Source organism: Panthera onca, chromosome E1 (genome assembly GCF_046562875.1).
Source record: "Panthera onca isolate mPanOnc1 chromosome E1, mPanOnc1 haplotype 2, whole genome shotgun sequence".
In the NCBI taxonomy this organism is placed as follows: Eukaryota; Metazoa; Chordata; class Mammalia; order Carnivora; family Felidae; genus Panthera; species Panthera onca.
Genome location: NC_138352.1, coordinates 11166097 through 11184809, shown reverse-complemented (window position 1 = coordinate 11184809; position 18713 = coordinate 11166097). Strand labels below are relative to the sequence as shown.

The 18713-nt window shown below is 47.9% G+C and overlaps 1 protein-coding gene and 1 pseudogene across 5 annotated transcripts in view; one reads left to right on the top strand and one right to left on the bottom strand.

Annotated features, from left to right (window-relative positions):
* The window catches only part of QRICH2 (glutamine rich 2), a 36004-nt gene that overhangs the window by 8238 nt on the left and 9053 nt on the right, over positions 1-18713 (top strand). For 4 of the 5 annotated variants that reach the window (XM_081791114.1, XM_081791113.1, XM_081791116.1 and 1 more), the window contains 4 exons: positions 12264-16284; positions 16880-16965; positions 17523-17620; positions 18115-18229. In XM_081791114.1, coding sequence (XP_081647240.1) covers positions 12264-16284; positions 16880-16965; positions 17523-17620; positions 18115-18229 — 4320 coding nt within the window. The remainder of the gene's footprint in view (positions 1-12263; positions 16285-16879; positions 16966-17522; positions 17621-18114; positions 18230-18713) is intronic. The other variant, XM_081791115.1, reaches the window with a different exon arrangement.
* Positions 8883-9695, bottom strand: LOC132687290 (cytosolic 5'-nucleotidase 3A pseudogene; annotated as a pseudogene).

Here is an 18713-nt window from a genome sequence, read left to right as displayed (position 1 = left end):
GGCATTTTCTCTTCAAAGCTTTGTGGCCTCTAAACAGAGTAGAAAGCAAAAATTAAAAGTTGTATTCCAGTACAACTGTGAAGTTGGGATCAGCATTTAGATATCTTCTGCTTCAGGACCCAAAGAACAGTGGCGCAATCGGGAGGAAGGGCTTCCCAAGACTGACCCTGCTCTCATCTACCTGGGCAAAATGGCACCTCCCCGGGGAAACAGAAATTAAAATGTCGTAATGTCTCGGCGTCAAGGACATAGTAGGTAGGTTCTGTGGATTGGGGGGTGCAGATCTCATTTAAGGCGGGAAGGACTGAAAGCCCCAGTCCAGGAGGGAGCGCTAGATGAATCCTGTGTAGAGACGAGTTCATCTTACATCCTCCTCGTTCAGATCACAACCTAACAGGCTAACAGGGAAGGAGGGGCTTGAAAGAAATGTATTTTGACTCAAAATAGACCCATTGATTCCAAGATGTACATTCCCCCCCCCCCCGCCCCTCACATTTTAGCGTCTCTGAAATCAGGTTGTGTCTTTGAGTTGATGGTATTTTGTAATTGATTGGCAGCATTTTCCTTTTTCTACCGGTACGTAAATTGATGGTCCATCATAAACGACACCACCTTAGGCTTGCTGAAGTGAGGAGGAGAGCCGGCACGAGATACACTTTGGTAGGAAAGTCCCATGGTATTGACTATCTTGAAAGGTGAGAGTTGATAAGTTGTCTTAACATAGAGCACCTGGCATCTCTGCCTCCAAGATCCTTGAACTTGGCGCAGGGTGTAAGGGACAGAGCAACAGATGGCTGTTTTCCAGATTTTCCCAGCTGGAGGGGGGGGTGAGTAGTTACAGTTTGTTGTTCAGAAATCTAGGAGATGAGTCTGAAGTGCGGTTCATGTTAGGAGGTCAGGCCTGGCACCCGTTATTTTCAATTCCCGTGATCCTCAGCTATGATGTGGGTCTCATCTGATGCCAGTAACAAAAACGACCAACTTTACTCTTTTTTCAATGATTTTTTTTAACGTTTATTTATTATTGACACAGAGCGTGAGAGCAGGGGAGGGGCAGAGAGAGAGGGGGAGGCACAGAATCCGAAGCAGGCTCCAGGCTCTGAGCTGTCAGCACAGAGCCCGACGCGGGGCTCGAACTCACAAACCGCGAGATCGTGACCTGAGCCGAAGTTAGTCGCCCAACCAACTGAGCCACCCAGGCGCCCCCAAAATGACCAACTTTTCAAAAACCCCATTCCATCCCCCCACCATAACCGTTATATCCATTTTTCCAGGATCGTAAACTGTAGCTTTAGTTTTAGGCGCTGTGGCAAGCTGAATAACGTTGATTTACATGGCAGAAGGGACCTGGCAGATGTGAAGCAGTTAAGGATTTTGAGATGGGGGCTTATTCTGGATCATCTGGGTGGGCCCAGTGGTGTGATCACAAAGGTCCTGATGAGAGGGAGGCGGAAGATTCTACTACCGAGGAGGGGAAGGAAATGTGGCCACAGAAGCAGAGATTGGAGCCATGCAGGCACAAGCCAAGGAATGCCAGCAAGTCTAAGAAGCTGGAGAAGGCGAGAGCCTGTACAATCAGCACCTGCCAGTCACCTTGACTCCAGCCCAGTGAAACTAGCTTTGGAATTCTGCCCTTTCGACCTGTACGATAAGAAAGCTGTGCCCTCTGAAGCCACTAAGTTGTGGGGTAGTTTGTAATGGCAGCCATCAGGAACAGGTAATACAGTCCCCTTCTTCCTCTTGAGGGCAGTTCATGAATGGTTGTCTAGTCTTGTAGGTTTAGCTGAACTTTTCCAATATTGTTTCCAAATGTCAGGCAGCAACCTGGACGGACACAAAGTCCACAGCAATTGGTTCTGGAATGGTTTTCTGACACGAGCAATACATTAATACATTGGGTGTCTTTTAAGATTTGCCTTCAAAATCTTTGCATGCAGTCGGTTTTCTTTCCCCTCCCTCACTCCCTCCGTCCCTCCCTTCCTTCCTTTCCTTCCTTCCTTCCTTTCTTCCTTCCTTCCTTCCTTCCCTCCTTCCCTCCTTCCCTTTCCTCCTTTCCTTTCCTTTCCTTTCCTTTCCTTCCTTCCTTCTTCCCTCCCTCCCTCCCTCTCTTCCTCTTTTGTTTGTTGTTGTTTGTAGTGATTGATTTTAACTCCAGTAGGCCTCTCTAGGTGACAGGCAGAACCCTAAAATGGTTGCCAAGACTCCTGCCCTCTACTGCACACACCTGTATAATCCCCTCGGGTGTGGGCAGAACCTGTGGATATGATTTGGTACCTCTCCCATAATTAGGCTGCTAATACACTGACTTGGAGTTAATCTCAGGAGGGATTGGGTGGCCCTGGCCTAATCAGGTGAACCCTTCTCAAGAAAGTGAAACCCGAGTCTGGCCCCTGTGGAGGGGGCCGAGTGGCTGGGATCGAGAGTGGCCTCTAGGAGCTAAGAGCTACAGCCGGGCACGAGGAGCTGAGTTCTGGCAACAGTGCTGAGCCTGAGATAAGGCCGCAGCTTGGCCTAGATTGCAGGCTGAGGGCCCTGATGGAGCACACAGATAAAACATGTCCAGACTCATGACCCATGGAAACAGTGAGATAACCAACTCTAAACTCGTGTCGTTTTCGGTGTCTATGTCTGTGGCAATTTGTGAGACGGCAGGAGAAAACGAGTCCAGGTCGTTGAACCGGTGTTTTTGTTAAATGGTTTGGGGCCTCACCGAGTAGTTCCAGAGCTAGGATTGCAGGTGGGCCATCAAGTGTCACCAGTGAGGCTCCTGACCTCAGAGGGAAGTATTGCGCTCTGCCAAGGTGAGGCCCTAAGACGTTGTAAATCTTTCGTGCTTCCTGGGATCTTGTAGGTGATTCGAATAGTAGGAAATTGTCTCGCAAAGATTTTAAGGGCTCCCAGGGTCCAAGGAGTACACACTAACCCTGGGTGGTGCCAGCCTCACCCTGGCCAGGGTCCCCTACCGAGAGCTGTGCGTTTTTGCAGCTTTACAGATGCTGCTCAACCGATGTGGAACAAGTTGCGAATGACATTTAAGATTATCACTGGGGGCTGGGGGGAGGGGGCGGTGGTGGAGGCCCCTGGCTGGCTTAGTCCGTAGAGCATGCCATTCTTCGACCTTGGGGTTGTGAGTTCGAGCCCCACAATGGGTGTAGAGATTGCTTAAAAGAAAAAATCAAGGAGAGAAAAATAAAGATTATAATCACGGGAACTTGGATCCTGACTAAAAAATGATAGTCACGGGGATCACAGCACAGCCTCTGGTCAGGATTAGATGTGCCTGAAAGAGGGTAGTGGGGCTTACGGAACGGCATGTTTTTCCCCCACGTTTAAAAATTGACTTAAAAAAATAGACTTTATCTTTTTATTTTTTTTAATTTTTTAACGTTTTTATTTATTTTTGAGACAGCATGAACAGGGGAGGGGCAGAGAGAGAGGGAGACACAGGATCTGAAGCAGGCTCCAGGCTCTGAGCTCTCAGCACAGAGTCTGACACAGGGCTCGAACTCATGGACTAGGAGATCATGACCTGAGCTGAAGTCGGATGCTTAACCGATTGAGCCACCCAGGCACCCCCAGACTTTGTCTTTGTAGAGTTTTAGGTTCATGGCAAAATTGAGTGGAAGGCATAAGGGCTCCTGGCTGACTCCACCAGTGGAACATGTGACTCTTCATCACGGGATTGTGAATTCAAACCTCACATTAGGTGTGGAGCCTGCTTAAAAAAAAAGAAGGAAAGAAAGAAAGAAAGAAAGAAAGAAAGAAAGAAAGAAAGAAAGGAAGGAAGGAAGGAAGAAAGAAAAGGAAAGAGAAAGAAAGAAATTGAGAAGAAGGTATAAAGATTTCCCATCTGCCTTCTGCCCACACCTACCTGCATAGCCTCCCCCACTAACATCCCCCAACAGAGCGTACGTTTGTTACAACTGGTGAACCTACATGGGCTCATAATGTCACTCAAAGTCCATAGTTTTTTTTTGTTGTTGTTTTTAATGTTTACTTGTTTTTGAGACAGAGAGACAGAGCATGAGCAGGGGAGGGGCAGAGGGAGGCAGACAGAATCTTAAGCAGGTTCCACACTCACCATGGAGCCCAACGCAGGGCTCAATCCCACAACCCTGGGATCATGACCTGAGCCGAAATCAAGAGTCGGACACTCAATCCACTGAGCCACCCAAGCGCCCCAAGTTTCCTCCATGTCTTTTCATGACTTGATATAGCTCATTTCTTTTTAGCGCTGTATAATATTCCATTATCTGGGCTGGACCACAATTTGTTTATCCATTCACCTACTCGAAGGGCATCTTGGTTGCTTCCAAGTTTTGGCAATTATAAATGAGATTGCTGTAAGCATCTGCGTGCAGGTTTTTGTGTGGACGTAAGTTTTCAACTCCTTTGGGTAAATACCAAGCACCGTGATTGCTGGGATATAGAAAGAATATGTTCCGTTTTGTAAGAAACCGCCAACTGTCTTCCACAGTGGCTGTGCCATTTTGCATTCCTACCAACAACGAATGGAAAGTTCTGTTGCTCCGTATCCTTGTCAGCATTTGCTGTTGTCAGTGTTCCAGATTTTGGCCATACTCATAGTTGTGTAGTGGTATCCTGTTTTAACTTGCATTTCCCTGATAACATTCCTGATGTTGGTAATTTATGTCTTCTCTTATTCCTCATCAGTGTGTCTAGAGGTTTATCAATCACGTTGCTTTACCCAAATAGCTTGTTTTTTCATTTTATTGATTTTCTTTGTTGTTTTCTGCTTTCTGCTCAGACCTTTAACGTTTCCTTTCTTCTGCTTGTTCTGGGTTTAATCTCTTCTTTTGCTAGTTCCTTGAAGTGCAAGCTGAGACTTTTTTCTATTTCAGTATTGGCATTTAGTGCTATATAAATATGTCCCTAAGTATTGCTCTAGCAGCAGCCCACAAATTCTAGTATACAGTTCAAGATACTTTCTATATCCCTTTTGATTTCTTCTTTCATCTATGATCTATTTAGCAGTCTTATTTTGTTTCTAAATATTTGGAGATTTTCCAGGGATCTTTCTGTCACCGATTTCTAATTCCATTGTGGTCAAAAAATATAATGTGTACAAACCTGGATCCTTTTCAATTGTTAGATGTATATTTTATGGCCCAGAGCATGGTCTCTCTTGGTAAATGCTTGTGTGCACTTGAGAACAATGTGTCCTCTGCTATCCTTGGGGCAAGTATCCTATAAATGTCAGTCAAGTCACATGGGTTGTAGTTTTGTTCAGGTTTACTGTATCTGTTGGGTTAAACTCTGTGTCCCCCCACCCCCACCCCTCCAGAAGGTGTTGAAGTCCTAACCCTGCCATGTAAATGCAACCTTATTTGGAAATGGGGTCTTTGCAGAAGATCAAGTTAAGATGAGGTCATTAAGGTGGGCCATAATCCAATATAAGTGAGTCTGTATAAAAGGGGGAAACTTGGACAGAAAGAGACACACATAGAGAGATGATTGTCCGGAGATGGTTGGGAGAAGATAGCCATCAGTGAATGCCTGAGGCCACCAGAGGCTAGAAGAAAGCATGGAACAGATTCTCCATCACAGCTTCAGAAGGAACTACCCCTGCCACACCTGGATCTCAACCTCCTCGCCTCCAGAGCTGTGAGACAACAAATTTCTGTTGTTCAAGGCACCCAGTCTGTTTGTTGTAACAGCTCCAGAAAATGAATACAGTGTCCTAGCTGACTTTCTGCCTACTTGTCAATTACTGAGGGAAAGGTAGTGAAATATCTGACTATAATTGTGGATTTATCCATATCTCCTTGTAGTAGTTCTGTCAGGTTTTGTGTCACATATTTTGAAACTCTGTTATTAGGTGCACAAATATTTGGGATTGTTATGCTCTCTTCATGAATTGATCTCCTTATATGAAGAAATCACCTTTTTATCCCTAGTAATATTTTTCTTTCTGAAATCTACCTCGTCTAATACTGTGATTCCAGCTTTTTTTTTTCCTTATACATGTGTGAGTGTGGTGTACTTTCTCCCATTCTTTTTGTTTTAAACTATTTGTGTCTCTCTATATGAAGTTTTTTCTTACGAGTGACATGGAGTAGGTCTTGCTTTTTTAACCAATCCGACAATCTCTGCTTTTTAATCCGGCTGTTTAGATCATTTATATTTAGTGTGATTATTGATATCATTAGGGTTGAGTTATCATCCTGCTATTAGTGTTCTATCGTTCCATCTGCTTTTTGTTCCTTTTGCCCTCTTTGTCTTCTTCTTTTGTATTATTTGAATGTTTTTGTTTGTAACCTCTTTTGTTGGCTTATTAGCTATAAGTCTTTGTTATTTTATGTTATTTTTTTAATGTTTTATTTATTTTTTTGAGAGCATGTGGGGGGAGGGGGAGAGGGACAGAGGATCTGAAGCAGGCTCTGCGCTGACAGCAGCTCATGAACTGTGAGATCATGACCTGAGCCTAAGTCAGACACTCAACTGACTAAGCCACCCAGGCACTCCAAGTCTTTGTTATTTTAGTGGTTGCTTTAGGGTTTATAGATTTATACCTCTTTAGCTTAATCACAGTCCACCTTCACATAGTATAAGGACTTTACAATGGCATATTTCCAGGGGCTTTTATTTCTGGGGTCAGCAAACTTTTTCTAGAGGAGGCAAGTAAATATTTTAGGTTTTGTGGGTCATATAGTCTTTGTCACAATTGCTCAACTCTTGTTATTATGTGAAAATAACCATAAACAATACATAAATGAATCAGTGTGCCTGTGTCCCAATAAACTATCATTAACAAAACAGATGATGGGCTGGATTTGGCCCATGGCCATTGTTTGCCAGCTCATGCTTTGTGCTATTGTTGTCGTGCATTTTACTTCCACATGTGTTATAAACCCTACAATACATTGTTCTTATTTTGTTCAGTCAATTATCTTTCAAAGAGATTTGAGTCATAAGAAAACCATCTTATAGATTCATCCATGTAGTTTCCATTTCCAGTGCTTTTTGTCCCTTTGTGTAGATCCAGGTTTCCATCTGGTATCATTTTCTGTCTGCCTGATGGGTTTCATTTAACATTTCTTATAGTGTGAGTCTGCTGCTGCTGAATTTCAGCTTGTATTTATATGACTGAAAACATCTTTATTTTTTCCTGTGTTTTGTGTTTTGTTTGCGTTCTAGTGGCCTAACATGTGGTCTATTGTGGAAAATGTTTATTCAGATCTTGTTATGTGAAGTGTTGTACAGATATTTGCTGGTCCAGTTGGTTTATGGTGTTGTTCAAGTCTTCTATTTCCTGGTTGATCTTCTACCTATTTGTTCTATCCCTATTGAAAGTGGGGTATCAGGGCGCCTGGGTGGCTCAGTCAACGGTTAAGTGTCCCACCCAGCGTATCTCATGGTTCATAAGTTCGAGCCCCATGTCTGGCTCTGTGCTGACAGCTCAGAGCCTGGAGCCTGCTTCAGATTCTGTGTCTCCCTCTTTCTCTGCCCCTCCTCCACTTGCACTCTTTCTCTCTCTCTCTCTCTCAAAAATCAACATTAAACAATTAAAAAAAAAAAGAAAGTGGGATATTGAAGTCTGCAACTATTATTGTTGAATTGTTTATTTCTCCCTTTAATTCTGTCCGGTTTTTTATGTATGTTAGAGCTCTGTTGCTCAGTTCATATATTTTTTAAAAATTATTAGGTCTTCCTAATGAATTGACTCTTGTGTCAGTATAAAATGTCTTTCTTTGTCTCTATTAACAATGTTGTCTGATGTTAGTACAGTCACTCCAGCTCTCTTCTGTTCTTTTCTTTTGGGGGTGGGGGGAATAATTTCTACACCCAGTATGGGGCTCAAACTCACAACCCTAAGATTAAGAGTTGCATGCTTCACTGACTGAGCCAGCCAGGCATCCCTCCAGCTCTCTTTTGATTAGTATTTGCATGGTTTATTGTTTTCTATCTTTTTACTTTCTACTTGTTTGTTTCTTTGACTCTAATATATGTCTCTTACAGACAGCATATAATTGGATCATGAATCAGTTTTATTTTTTTGTTTTTGCTTTTCATTTCATGTGTATTATCAGTGCTTCATTATAGAACATTTTGGGTTTTTAAATTTTATTTATTTATTTTTTTAGACAGAGTGCAAGTGAGGGGGGAGGGGTAGAGGGAGAGAGAGAATCTTAAGCAGGCTCCACACCCAGTGCAGAGCCCCACAAGGGGCTGAATCTCACAACCCTGAGATCCTGACCTGAGCCAAAATCAAAAGTCAGACGCTTAACTGACTGAGCCACCCAGGCATCTCCGCTATAGAACATTTTGTAAAGACCAGTGACATGCGGGCACCCAGAGTTTTTCAACACCAAGTGCCAATCATTTCTGATAAATATGTTCCTAAAACAAAATAATCACACATAACACAATTTCAGGATAATATATAGCATCAGCATAATTCACCCAAATTATAAAAAGAACAATACTTAGAATCATGCACATTATTTCACCATTTCATAAAACTTCTGTTTTAACTTCTACCAACTTGGCCAGTATAAAAAAGAAAGTCTTCAAAAACTTTGTGATAACATGAACTACAAAATTAATTTTTGGATAAGTTGGGTGTTACTTTTCAAATTTTGCTTTAAGGTTTATTTGTTTCTTTAATCTGTCAAAAAATATGGTGAGGAGTGTATTGAGCGAGGTGAAGAAAAAGGAACTTCCAGTCGATAGATTCAGTGTGTCTGAAGATACTTGAGTAGCGCAAAGGAAACCTTCAAGGGCAAGAATATATTATAAATAAGAGTTTTGTAGCAAGATGAATGGACAAGCAGTTCTTTTTTTTTTTTTTTTTTTTTTTTTTAAGCAGTTCTTGTATCTGTTGCCTCCAGAGGAAAGAGGTCTTCTTGAAGAATGCTTGTTTATAGAATCTTCTGTAAGACAGTGGTGGCTATGTCCAATGATTCATCTTTTACTAAAGGAATATCATAAGAGTGCATGTACTTTTCTAAGAGTTCACCCACCCTATCATTTTGAAATCCAGTTTCCAGAATGTGTTCAGCAGTGGCCATAGTCCATCTGCCAACCTCAAGCCTCCTTGGGAGTCTCCCAGAATTTTGTTGTTACTGTCTTGTAGTTGATCAAAATGTTCTGTGGTGTTCAAGGCACCATGTTTGTTAAATTCATGAATTGGTTCTCCTCTAAGTCCTTCGAACACCCCGTTGTCATCAAAATCCATGAAGTCGGTCATGATTCTGACATTTGGGTGATAAACGCCAGCCTGATGGGTAACTTCCTACAGTACATCATCAGCACCCAGCTGAAATTTGAACACAGGGAGACTGTGTCGTTGGAGCTTATCAAAGACTATCAAAGAATATCAAATTCTTGTATCCTTCCTTGAACATACATCAGATTCTGCCACAATTTCTCTTTCTTTCAGTTTAGCTCTTGGTAGAGCTTGTTCAATAAGCAAACCCTGTGATTTAGGGTTCCATTCAACCATATTAGGGGTACTTCTCCTCTATGGTAGGAACAGGATCAATTTTTGTAGCATAATCTTTTCCTTTTTGTTGAAGTAACTTTTTTGGACCTCCGTTTGTCACCAGCTTATAATTGTCATGGTGAGCATCTTTTCCCTTTTTAGGAACTAGGAAAACCCACTTAGAGTCCTATCAGAGTCTATTATTACCTGAAGGCTGGCAGGGTCCTTCTTTGATAAGACCACAGATCATTTCTTATAAGGCTCCTGATATGACCTGAACTTTTTTGGAATTCTGACCATTTTCACATACACAGCAGATTTTTTTATTAGTTATTTCTTGGTTAGTCAGTTGTCCTTAAAAGCACTCCGAGTTCTGTTCTTAAACTTGTCCTAGAACAACAGCATAGACAATATGCAACATCCAGAGATGCAGGGCTTGGATACAGGCATCTCAGTGACCTTGGACTTCTGCCTCACGTTCCTCTTTAAGGTGAACACGTACTGTGCCGGCACCACCCCTGCCCAGGACACACACTCTGGTGCTTGCTGCTGTGTCCTCCCTGGCCATGGCTGCCTAGTCTGTGGACAAGGTCTCATGTGCCTCCAGATGCAGAAAGAAAAAGCTGCACACGGTGGTCAGTTTTTTTTTCTTTTTATGTTTATTTTTGAGAGAGAGAGAGAGCACAAGCAGGGGAAGGGCAGAGAGAGGGAGACACAGAATCCGAAACAGGCTCCAGGCTCTGAGCTGTCAGCACAGAGCCCGACGCGGGGCTCGAACCCACGGACCGCGAGATCATGACCTGAGCCGAAGTCAGAGGCTCAACCGACTGAGCCACCCAGGTGCCCCACGGTGATCAGGTTTTTAAATCCATTCTGCAAATCTCCTTCTGATTGGAGACTTCAGACTAGAGTGCTTCTTTTTTCTTTCCTTTTTTTTGTTTTTTAGTTTATTTGGGAGATAAAGAGAGTGCATGCATGAGCAGGGGAGGGGCATAGCAGGAGGGAGGGAGGGAGAGAGAGAGAGAGAGAGAGAGAGAGAGAGAGAGAGAGAGAGAGAGAATGAATGAATCCCAAGCAGGCTGTGCACCATCAGCATGGAGTCCAACGCAGGGCCCAATCTTATGAACTGTGAGATCATGACCTGAGCCAAAAATCAAGAGTCAGACGCCTAACCAACTGAGCCACCCAGGCGCCTCCTGGATGGGGTGTTTAATTATTGATGAAATAGATTTACGTCTTCCATTTGCTATGTGTTTTCCATATATCTTAGGTCTTTTCCATTCCCCCATTCCTCAATCGCGTCTCTTTGGTGTTACATAATTGTATTCTCGTGCCCTGTTTTCATTCCCTTGTTTCTTTTTCTGTATATGTTTTGGGGTTCTTTTCTTAGGGGGTTCATAGCAGTGTTCGGCATAGAGCCACTTATTCTCCACTTCTGAGGCAACACCTTTCTGAGCACTCTCCCCCGAATTAGGAGTTTTTTCCAAACTGGCTGGTAGAAACCGGCACCGTTCCCAACCCCAGGAGAGTCTGGGCACGGTTCCCTCCAGCCTTGCAGATGGCTCCCTTCCCAACCTTGGGTAGCTTCCTCACATAGTCATGCTGATCATTTCTGTGCTGGATACCCAAAGGGGGCCCTCTGCAGAGCTCCGGAGTCCTCTCTAGGTGCATGTCCTTTCTTTCTGATACTCTGTCCTGTGAGCCCTTCTGGCCTCAGTCTCCCTGAAGGCTCAACTCTCTCTCCTCAACTCGGGGAGTCCCTCTCCTGGCACTGTAGCCTGGAAACTCTCTTAAGGCAGTAGAGCTCACGTAGTTGGCCTGCCCATGTTTCAGGGGTTGGCAGCCTCCACTAGCCGGTTTCCAGCGTGTCTACTTCATTGTTGTTGCTTTTGGTTTTTGACTTTTGGTTATTACAGACGGGAGGGTAAATCCAGTTCCTGTCACTTCATTTGGGCTGGAAATGGAAATGGTCCCTATTTTCTTTTAACGGATTCTTAGTATTCTCCTGTATGGGTGTGTCCCCTAACTAGATCAGCCCCCTACTGATAATCTGTTTTCATAAACAATGCTGCAGACTCTGTATATATATCCCGGCAGCCCTTTGTAAGAGTCCACAGAGAAAATCTTACCTATGGGATTTCCGAGTACAAGAGTTGGTGCGCTTACATTTTGGAGACATGGTTTACTCGCCCTGCCGTGTATACTTTTACCATCAGCAATGGGCCACTGATGGGGTAGACCTTATATTTTAAACTTAATAAAATGACTCATGTCCTTTGTTTGTAGACCCAGCAATAGTTGGAGTGGATCACTTGTATTGGGTAGCGTTCCCGCTGTCCTTTATGAAGGGAATTAACATATTATGGTGGCAGGGCACCGGGGTGGCTCAGTGGGAGAAGCATCTGACTCTTGGTTTCAGCTCGGGTCATGATCTCACAGTTCCGTGAGTCCAAGCCCCATGTCAGGCTCCACACTGACAGTGGAGAGCCTGCCGGGGATCGTCTCTCTCCCTCTCCCTCTGCCCCTCCCCCACTCATGCGCGCACGCGCACACACACGCACACTCTCTCTCTCAAATAAAGAAACTTAAAAAATAACATCTTATGGTGCCACTTGCAAATGTGCAGATTCTCAAAGCTTTGGAGACCTGTCCTTCAAGAACGTCAAAGTCTTTGTGTCCAGCTTAGTCTTGGGGCCCAGAGGTTTCTCCAAAGGCCCTAAGTCATCCTTGTCAGACGTCCCAGATTTTCTTTCCTTCGTGTCTCATAGTGAGGACTTTCTACTTACACTTACTGACCACTTTCTTCCACTTCAACCAGGGCTCAGAGACAACAACGGGACTCCTTAAACGCAAAAAGCATACTTCCTTAACATCAGATGACGGGGCCTCCACCAAGCACTCAAGTGCTGACCCAACTGTGGATTCTGCAGATGGTTATGGTTCCGATCGGACATTATCAGGACGCAGTGCCACGGGATACCCCTCCGAAGGAGTTGGCAGGGAACGAAAGAAAAGCACCCCCGCTACTGCATCCCCTGGTAGAGAACAGCACCCAAGGGCCCGTGACGAGGCTGGCTTGGCAAAGTCCCATCACCCACCTGTGTCCCAATTCAGACTAGAGTCAGATCGTCACAGGACTAGAGAGCTGCAGCCGCACACCTCAGCATATCTAAGAAAAGATGAACGAGAGGCACACCCCGGTCTAGTTCAACAGGACTTGCCCTCAGCCACCGCGATCAGAGATCAGCATCCTCATGTGTACCCAGATCAGCAGGGGGGGGTACATGTTAGCTACGGTCAAATCTATCCGAGGCCAGACCAACGTGGAACAGCACCGCTTGGCATGGATCAGCTTGCATCGCTCCATCATAGCACTTACCCACACAGTGTGGTACCCCTCAGCATGGGTCAGCTTGGTATGACGCCACCTGGAATGGATGAGCAGGGCATGGCTCAGCGTGGTATGATGCCACCACTGGTACCTGGCAGAGATCGGCAAGGCTTGCAACCACCTAGTACAGATCAGCCTGGTATGGTTCCATTTAGCACATATCAGCACGGCATGATATTTCCTGGCACAGACCAACAGCCTGATGTGGCTCAGCGTGGATTGGTACCTCCTCACATGGATCGGCATGGATTTTTAATAGCCGGCATGGATCAGCAAGGACTGGCAGTGCCTGGCATGGATCAGCATGGATTGGTTCCACATCTCATCGATCAGCATGGTTTGGGACCAACTGGCACAGAACAGAATGCTTTAGTCCAGCCTGGTTTGGTCCAGCCTGGTGCGGGTCAGCCTGGTTTGGTCCAACCTGGAATGGATCAGCGTGGTTTGGTGCAGCCTGTGGTAGATGAAAGTGGTTTGGTTCAGCCTGGTGCTTATCTACCTGACTGGGTTCAACCTGGTGCATATTCCAGTGGCTGGGTCCAGCCTGGTGCCTATCCTCTTGATTTGGTGTACCCTGATGTATATCCATCTGGTTTAGTACAGCTTGGTGCAGCTCAGCCTGGTTTGATGCAACCTGGATTGGGTCAGCAAGATTCAGCCCAACCTGGAATGGATCAGTACGATTTGGGGCAGCCTGGAATGGATCAACGTGGCTTGGTCCAACTTGGAATGGATCAGCGTGGTTTAGTGCAACCTGGCATAGTTCAGCCTGGGTTGGTGCAACCTGGAGCAGCTCAGGTTGGTTTGGTGCAACCAGGAGCAGCTCAGCCTGGTTTGGTCCAACCAGGAGCAGTTCAGCCTGGTTTGGTGCAACCAGGAGCAGCTCAGCCTGGTTTGGTCCAACCTGGAGCAGGTCAGCCTGGTTTGGTCCAACCAGGAGCAGCCCAGCCTGGTTTGATGCAACCTGGAGCAGCTCAGGTTGGTTTGGTGCAACCAGGAGCAGCTCAGCCTGGTTTGGTCCAACCAGGAGCAGCTCAGCCTGGTTTGGTGCAACCTGGAGCAGCTCAGGTTGGTTTGGTGCAACCAGGAGCAGCTCAGCCTGGTTTGGTCCAACCTGGAGCAGCTCAGCCTGGTTTGGTGCAACCAGGAGCAGGTCAGCCTGGTTTGGTCCAACCTGGAGCAGGTCAGCCTGGTTTGGTCCAACCAGGAGCAGCCCAGCCTGGTTTGATGCAACCAGGAGCAGGTCAGCCTGGTTTGATGCAACCAGGAGCAGGTCAGCCTGGTTTCGTGCAACCTGGAGCAGGTCAGCCTGGCTTGGTACAACCCGGAATGGATCTGGGTGGTTTGGTCCAACCCCGAATGGGTCAGCGTGGTTTGGCACAACCTGGTTCAGCTCAGCCTGGTTTGGTCCAACCTGGAGCGGCTCAGCCTGGTTTGGTGCAGCCTGGTGCAGCTCAGCTTGGTTTGGTGCAGCCTGGTGCAGCTCATCCTGGTTTGGTCCGACCTGGAGCAGGTCAGCGTGGTTTGGTCCGACCTGGAGCAGCTCAGGTTGGTTTGGTGCAACCTGGTGCAGCTCAGCCTGGTTTGGTGCAACCTGGTGCAGCTCAGCCTGGTTTGGTGCAGCCTGGTGCAGCTCAGCGTGGTTTGGTGCAACCTGGTGCAGCTCAGCCTGGTTTGGTGCAGCCTGGTGCAGCTCAGCGTGGTTTGGTGCAACCTGGAGCAGGTCAGCCTGGTTTGGTGCAGCCTGGTGCGGCTCAGCGTGGTTTGGTGCAACCTGGTGCAGCTCAGCGTGGTTTGGTCCAACCTGGTGCAGCCCAGCTCGGTTTGGTGCAACCTGGAGCAGGTCAGCCTGGTTTGGTCCAACCTGGAGGAGGTCAGCCTGGTTTGGTCCAACCTGGAGCAGCTCAGCCTGGTTTGGTCCAACCAGGAGCAGGTCAGCCTGGTTTGGTCCAACCAGGAGCAGCTCAGCCTGGTTTGGTCCAACCTGGAGCAGCTCAGCCTGGTTTGGTCCAACCAGGAGCAGCTCAGCCTGGTTTGGTGCAACCTGGAGCAGCTCAGGTTGGTTTGGTGCAACCAGGAGCAGCTCAGCCTGGTTTGGTCCAACCTGGAGCGGGTCAACCTGGCTTGGTGCAACCTGGAATGGATCTGGGTGGTTTGGTCCAACCTGGAACGGATCAGCGTGTTTTGGCACAACCTGGTGCAGCACAGCCTGGTTTGGTCCCACCTGGTTCAGCTCAGCCTGGTTTGGTGCAACCTGCAGTGAGTCAGTATGGTTTGGCCCAACCTGGAGCAGGTCAGCCTGGTTTGGTGCAACCTCAAATGGGTCAGCCTGCTTTGGTCCAGCCTGGTGCGGGTCAACCTGGTGCAGGTCAGCCTGGTTTGGTGCAACCCGGAATGGATCGGCGTGGTTTGGTCTACCCTGGTGCTGATCAGGGTGGTTTGGTCCAGCCTGGTGCAGGTCAGCCCGATTTGGTACAACCTGGTGCAGGTCAGCCTGGTTTGGTGCAACGTGGAGCGGGGCAGCGTGGTTTGGCAGAGCCTGGCCCAGGTCCACGTGGCGTTTTTCAACCTGGTGCCTATCCACCTGGTTTGCTACAGCCAGGTGCACATCTTCCCGGTTCAGTGGAGCCTGGTGCCTGTCCACAAGGTTTGGTTCCACCTGGTGCCTATCCTCGCGGTTCGGTCCAGCCTGGTGCACTTCCACGTGGTTTCATGCAGCCTCTTACTGATCAGCGTGGCTTGAGGCAACCCGGTAGAGATCAGCAAGGCTCAATGCCATCAAGCACAGAGCTTCGTGGCTTTCCAGCATTCCACCCGGAGTCGCTAAGATTTATATCACCATATCCATATCAGCATGGTGTAATGCCTCCTAGCAGAGGTCAGCATGGCCAGGTGTCACCGCTCCTCTCCGGTCAAGGCTTGGCACCACCAGGTACTGACCAAGAGGGCTTATCAGAAACTTACCAGCCAGGCGTGATACATCCGGGCACAGACCAGGGCGGCCAAATAAAACCAGGTGCAGACCAGCACGACCAGTCATACTCTATCCCAGAATCCCGTGACCTAATGTACCCTGGCCCTCGGGGCCCAGGCTTTCCTGGGGTAGATCAGCTCCAGGTCAGTGTGGATCCACAACAAACACATACCTCAGACCGAGCTGGAATTTCTGTCCAGACTACCCCAAGCCAAGAAGCCACCTCTGCCAAGAGTACAGTCTTCCTCAACGATCTCTACCGAGTCTCATCGGAAAGGGTCGATGTCCAGAGCGAAAGACATGATTCCCTGGATAAATTGTCTCCCAGCTTCCCTATAGCAGTGGAAACATTTCGTCTGATGGGAGAGCTCATTGGCCTTTATGTAGAGCTCAAGGAGAACATGAAGGAGCTGGATGAGGAGAAGGCTGGCCAGACGGACTTAGAGAAGTTACAGTACTTGCTTTCACTCATGGGTAGGTACCACTTATGTGGAGGAGGGACCACTGTGTTGTAACCTCCCCCCGGCCTCCTCTCCTGGCAGCTGAGTTTCTTCCTGAGTCGTTGCCAATAGCATATCCTTTCTTGAAAAGCCACTCTGGGTTCTACCATAGCCTTGGGGGTCCAAAAGCTGGAATTAAACCAGTAGAAGTGAAGAAGCCTCAGCAGAAGAGTAAGGTGGCTCTGATGCCTCATCAGACTCTCTGGACAGCAGCTGAGGACAGCGGGCAAGGGCGGCGGTAGCACCCAGGGGTGTGTGGGGGGGGGGGGACCTGGAAGAATTCAACTTCACCTTTGTTCACAGCTGTGGGACCAGAGAATAATTAAGATTTGAGAGCTGGGTGGAAAGTGTGGGTCAGTAGTCCCAAAGCCCTTTAGAATATTAAGCATCAGGTGGATTTTTATGGGGTGAAAACACCCCCCTCTGCTTTCTTCCCATCGCCTCCACCCAGTCACCAGGAAAAGCAGGTACATCTTGCTGCTTTCCAGGGTAGTTTCACTGTGGGGGGCTGGGACGGGGGGCCTGCTGGAGATCCCACCCTTCTGACTATAAGGCCTCCATTTTCATAGTCAAAAAGACTATACCACCTGACCTGCAGGAACAGATGAAGACCTTAAAGGCCTTGACCAAAGAAGTGCGGCAGGAAAGAGCCAAAGTAAGTAAGGGAGGGTCCACCCACTTGGCCTTTGAGAGCCAGCAATCCCACTTTGCACTAGTCTTTCGATAGATTACACAGTCCTCTCGCTGACATCATCTCGTCGGATCTTTACAAACCCATCAGATAGGAAACGCACCTCAAGCATCACCGTGTCTATTTCCTGGATCTAAAACCTGACGCTCAAAGCTGTTAAGATTCAGCCGAGCCAACAAGGAGGCCTGTGCTCCTTGCATCACATGGGGCCCCTTCCAGCAAAGCCCACTGTCTCTGCAGCAGCCTTGGAGCCAAGTTTGTGGGACTGTCTGGGGCCAGTGGTCATGGCAAGGAGCTGCTAGACCTTCAGCTGCTCTCTTAATGCCAGCTGTCCACATGCCCAGGATGGACGGATAGATGGATCGACGGATGTCCGGAAGGGACACCCTGATGGATGGCTCTTGTTAGAGGATAGGACCAGGACCGGGACTGGGGAAAGGGGCTTGTTCGGGCTGCAGGAGCATGTTCAGAAAGCAAAGAACTCAAGCCTGCCTGACCTTCCTCTTCCGTTGGGTTTGTAGCTGGACAAGATACAGAGGCTCCTGGAGGGCGAAAGGGAACAGGAAATCGGAAAAGAAATGAAAGACGACCAGCTGAGCACGCAGCTGGGAATCCTCAGGTAAAACGCCCCTGCCAAGGGCAGCCTGTGTCCTGGCATCACGTATTCCCAGCCAAGGGGCCTTGGGTTCACTCACAGTCTGAACTGGGCCCTGTCTTTGACCCGGGCTGTGTCTGCCCTTCAGGGTGTCCGTGTCTAGCTCAAGTTACTGGTGAAAATTTCCTAAGTTCTTAAAACAGCTCAGCACCAGGGCTAGGAAGGAAAAAAGAGGCTAGTCTCTCTCCCCAGTCGGAGGCTGTAGGAGAGCACTTGCCAGAGCCCCTCAAGAGCCCTCACTTTGTGATGTCAGGTCTCACCCCCTAGAAACCTCTCAGGCCAGCAGGCGGGCACACACCTCCGGGACACGCGGCACCTGGGACTCCCTAGACGGAACCTGCTGCAGGGTGGCTGGGAGAGCCCTGGTGTGCATCTTTCTCTGCCCCTGGTGGACCCGGTGGGCCTGGGCCCTTTGGGCGGCCGGTGGGGCCAGGCCATCCCTCCTGCCCGTCTCTCAGAGTCACCGTGGCCGACATTGAGAAGGAGTTGGCCGAGCTCAGGGAGAGCCAAGAGCGGGGCAAGGTCAGCATGGAACATTCAGTCTCCGAAGCCTCTCTCTACCTGCAGGACCAGGTAAGGATTCTAGACTCTTCAGGGGCAGGAACCAGGCCCCTTCTCAGAGTTGGCCGTGGGCGGTGAGGCTACTAGACTCTTACGTGACATATGATTTGCAAATACTTTCTCCCACTCTCTTTTCACGCTCTTAATTTTTTGTTAATGTTTATTTATTTTTAAGAGAGAGAGATAGAGCACAAGTGGGAAGGGGCAGAGAGAGAGGGAGACACAGAATCCAAAGCAGGCTCCAGGCCCTGAGCTGTCAGCACAGAACCCGATGCGGGGCTCGAACCCACAAACCCTGAGATTGTGACCTGAGCCCAAGGTGGACACTTAACCTACTGAGCCAGCCAGGCGCCCCCCCTTTACACGCTCTTGACAATGTCTACCTTTAAATCTTGAGTGATGCTACCGTCGGTCACCCCAGAGGGTCCCCACTGAGGAGTGTCTGGACAGCCCTCTGAGCACTTGTGGAAGGATCAGATAGGAAAAGCCACTGGGC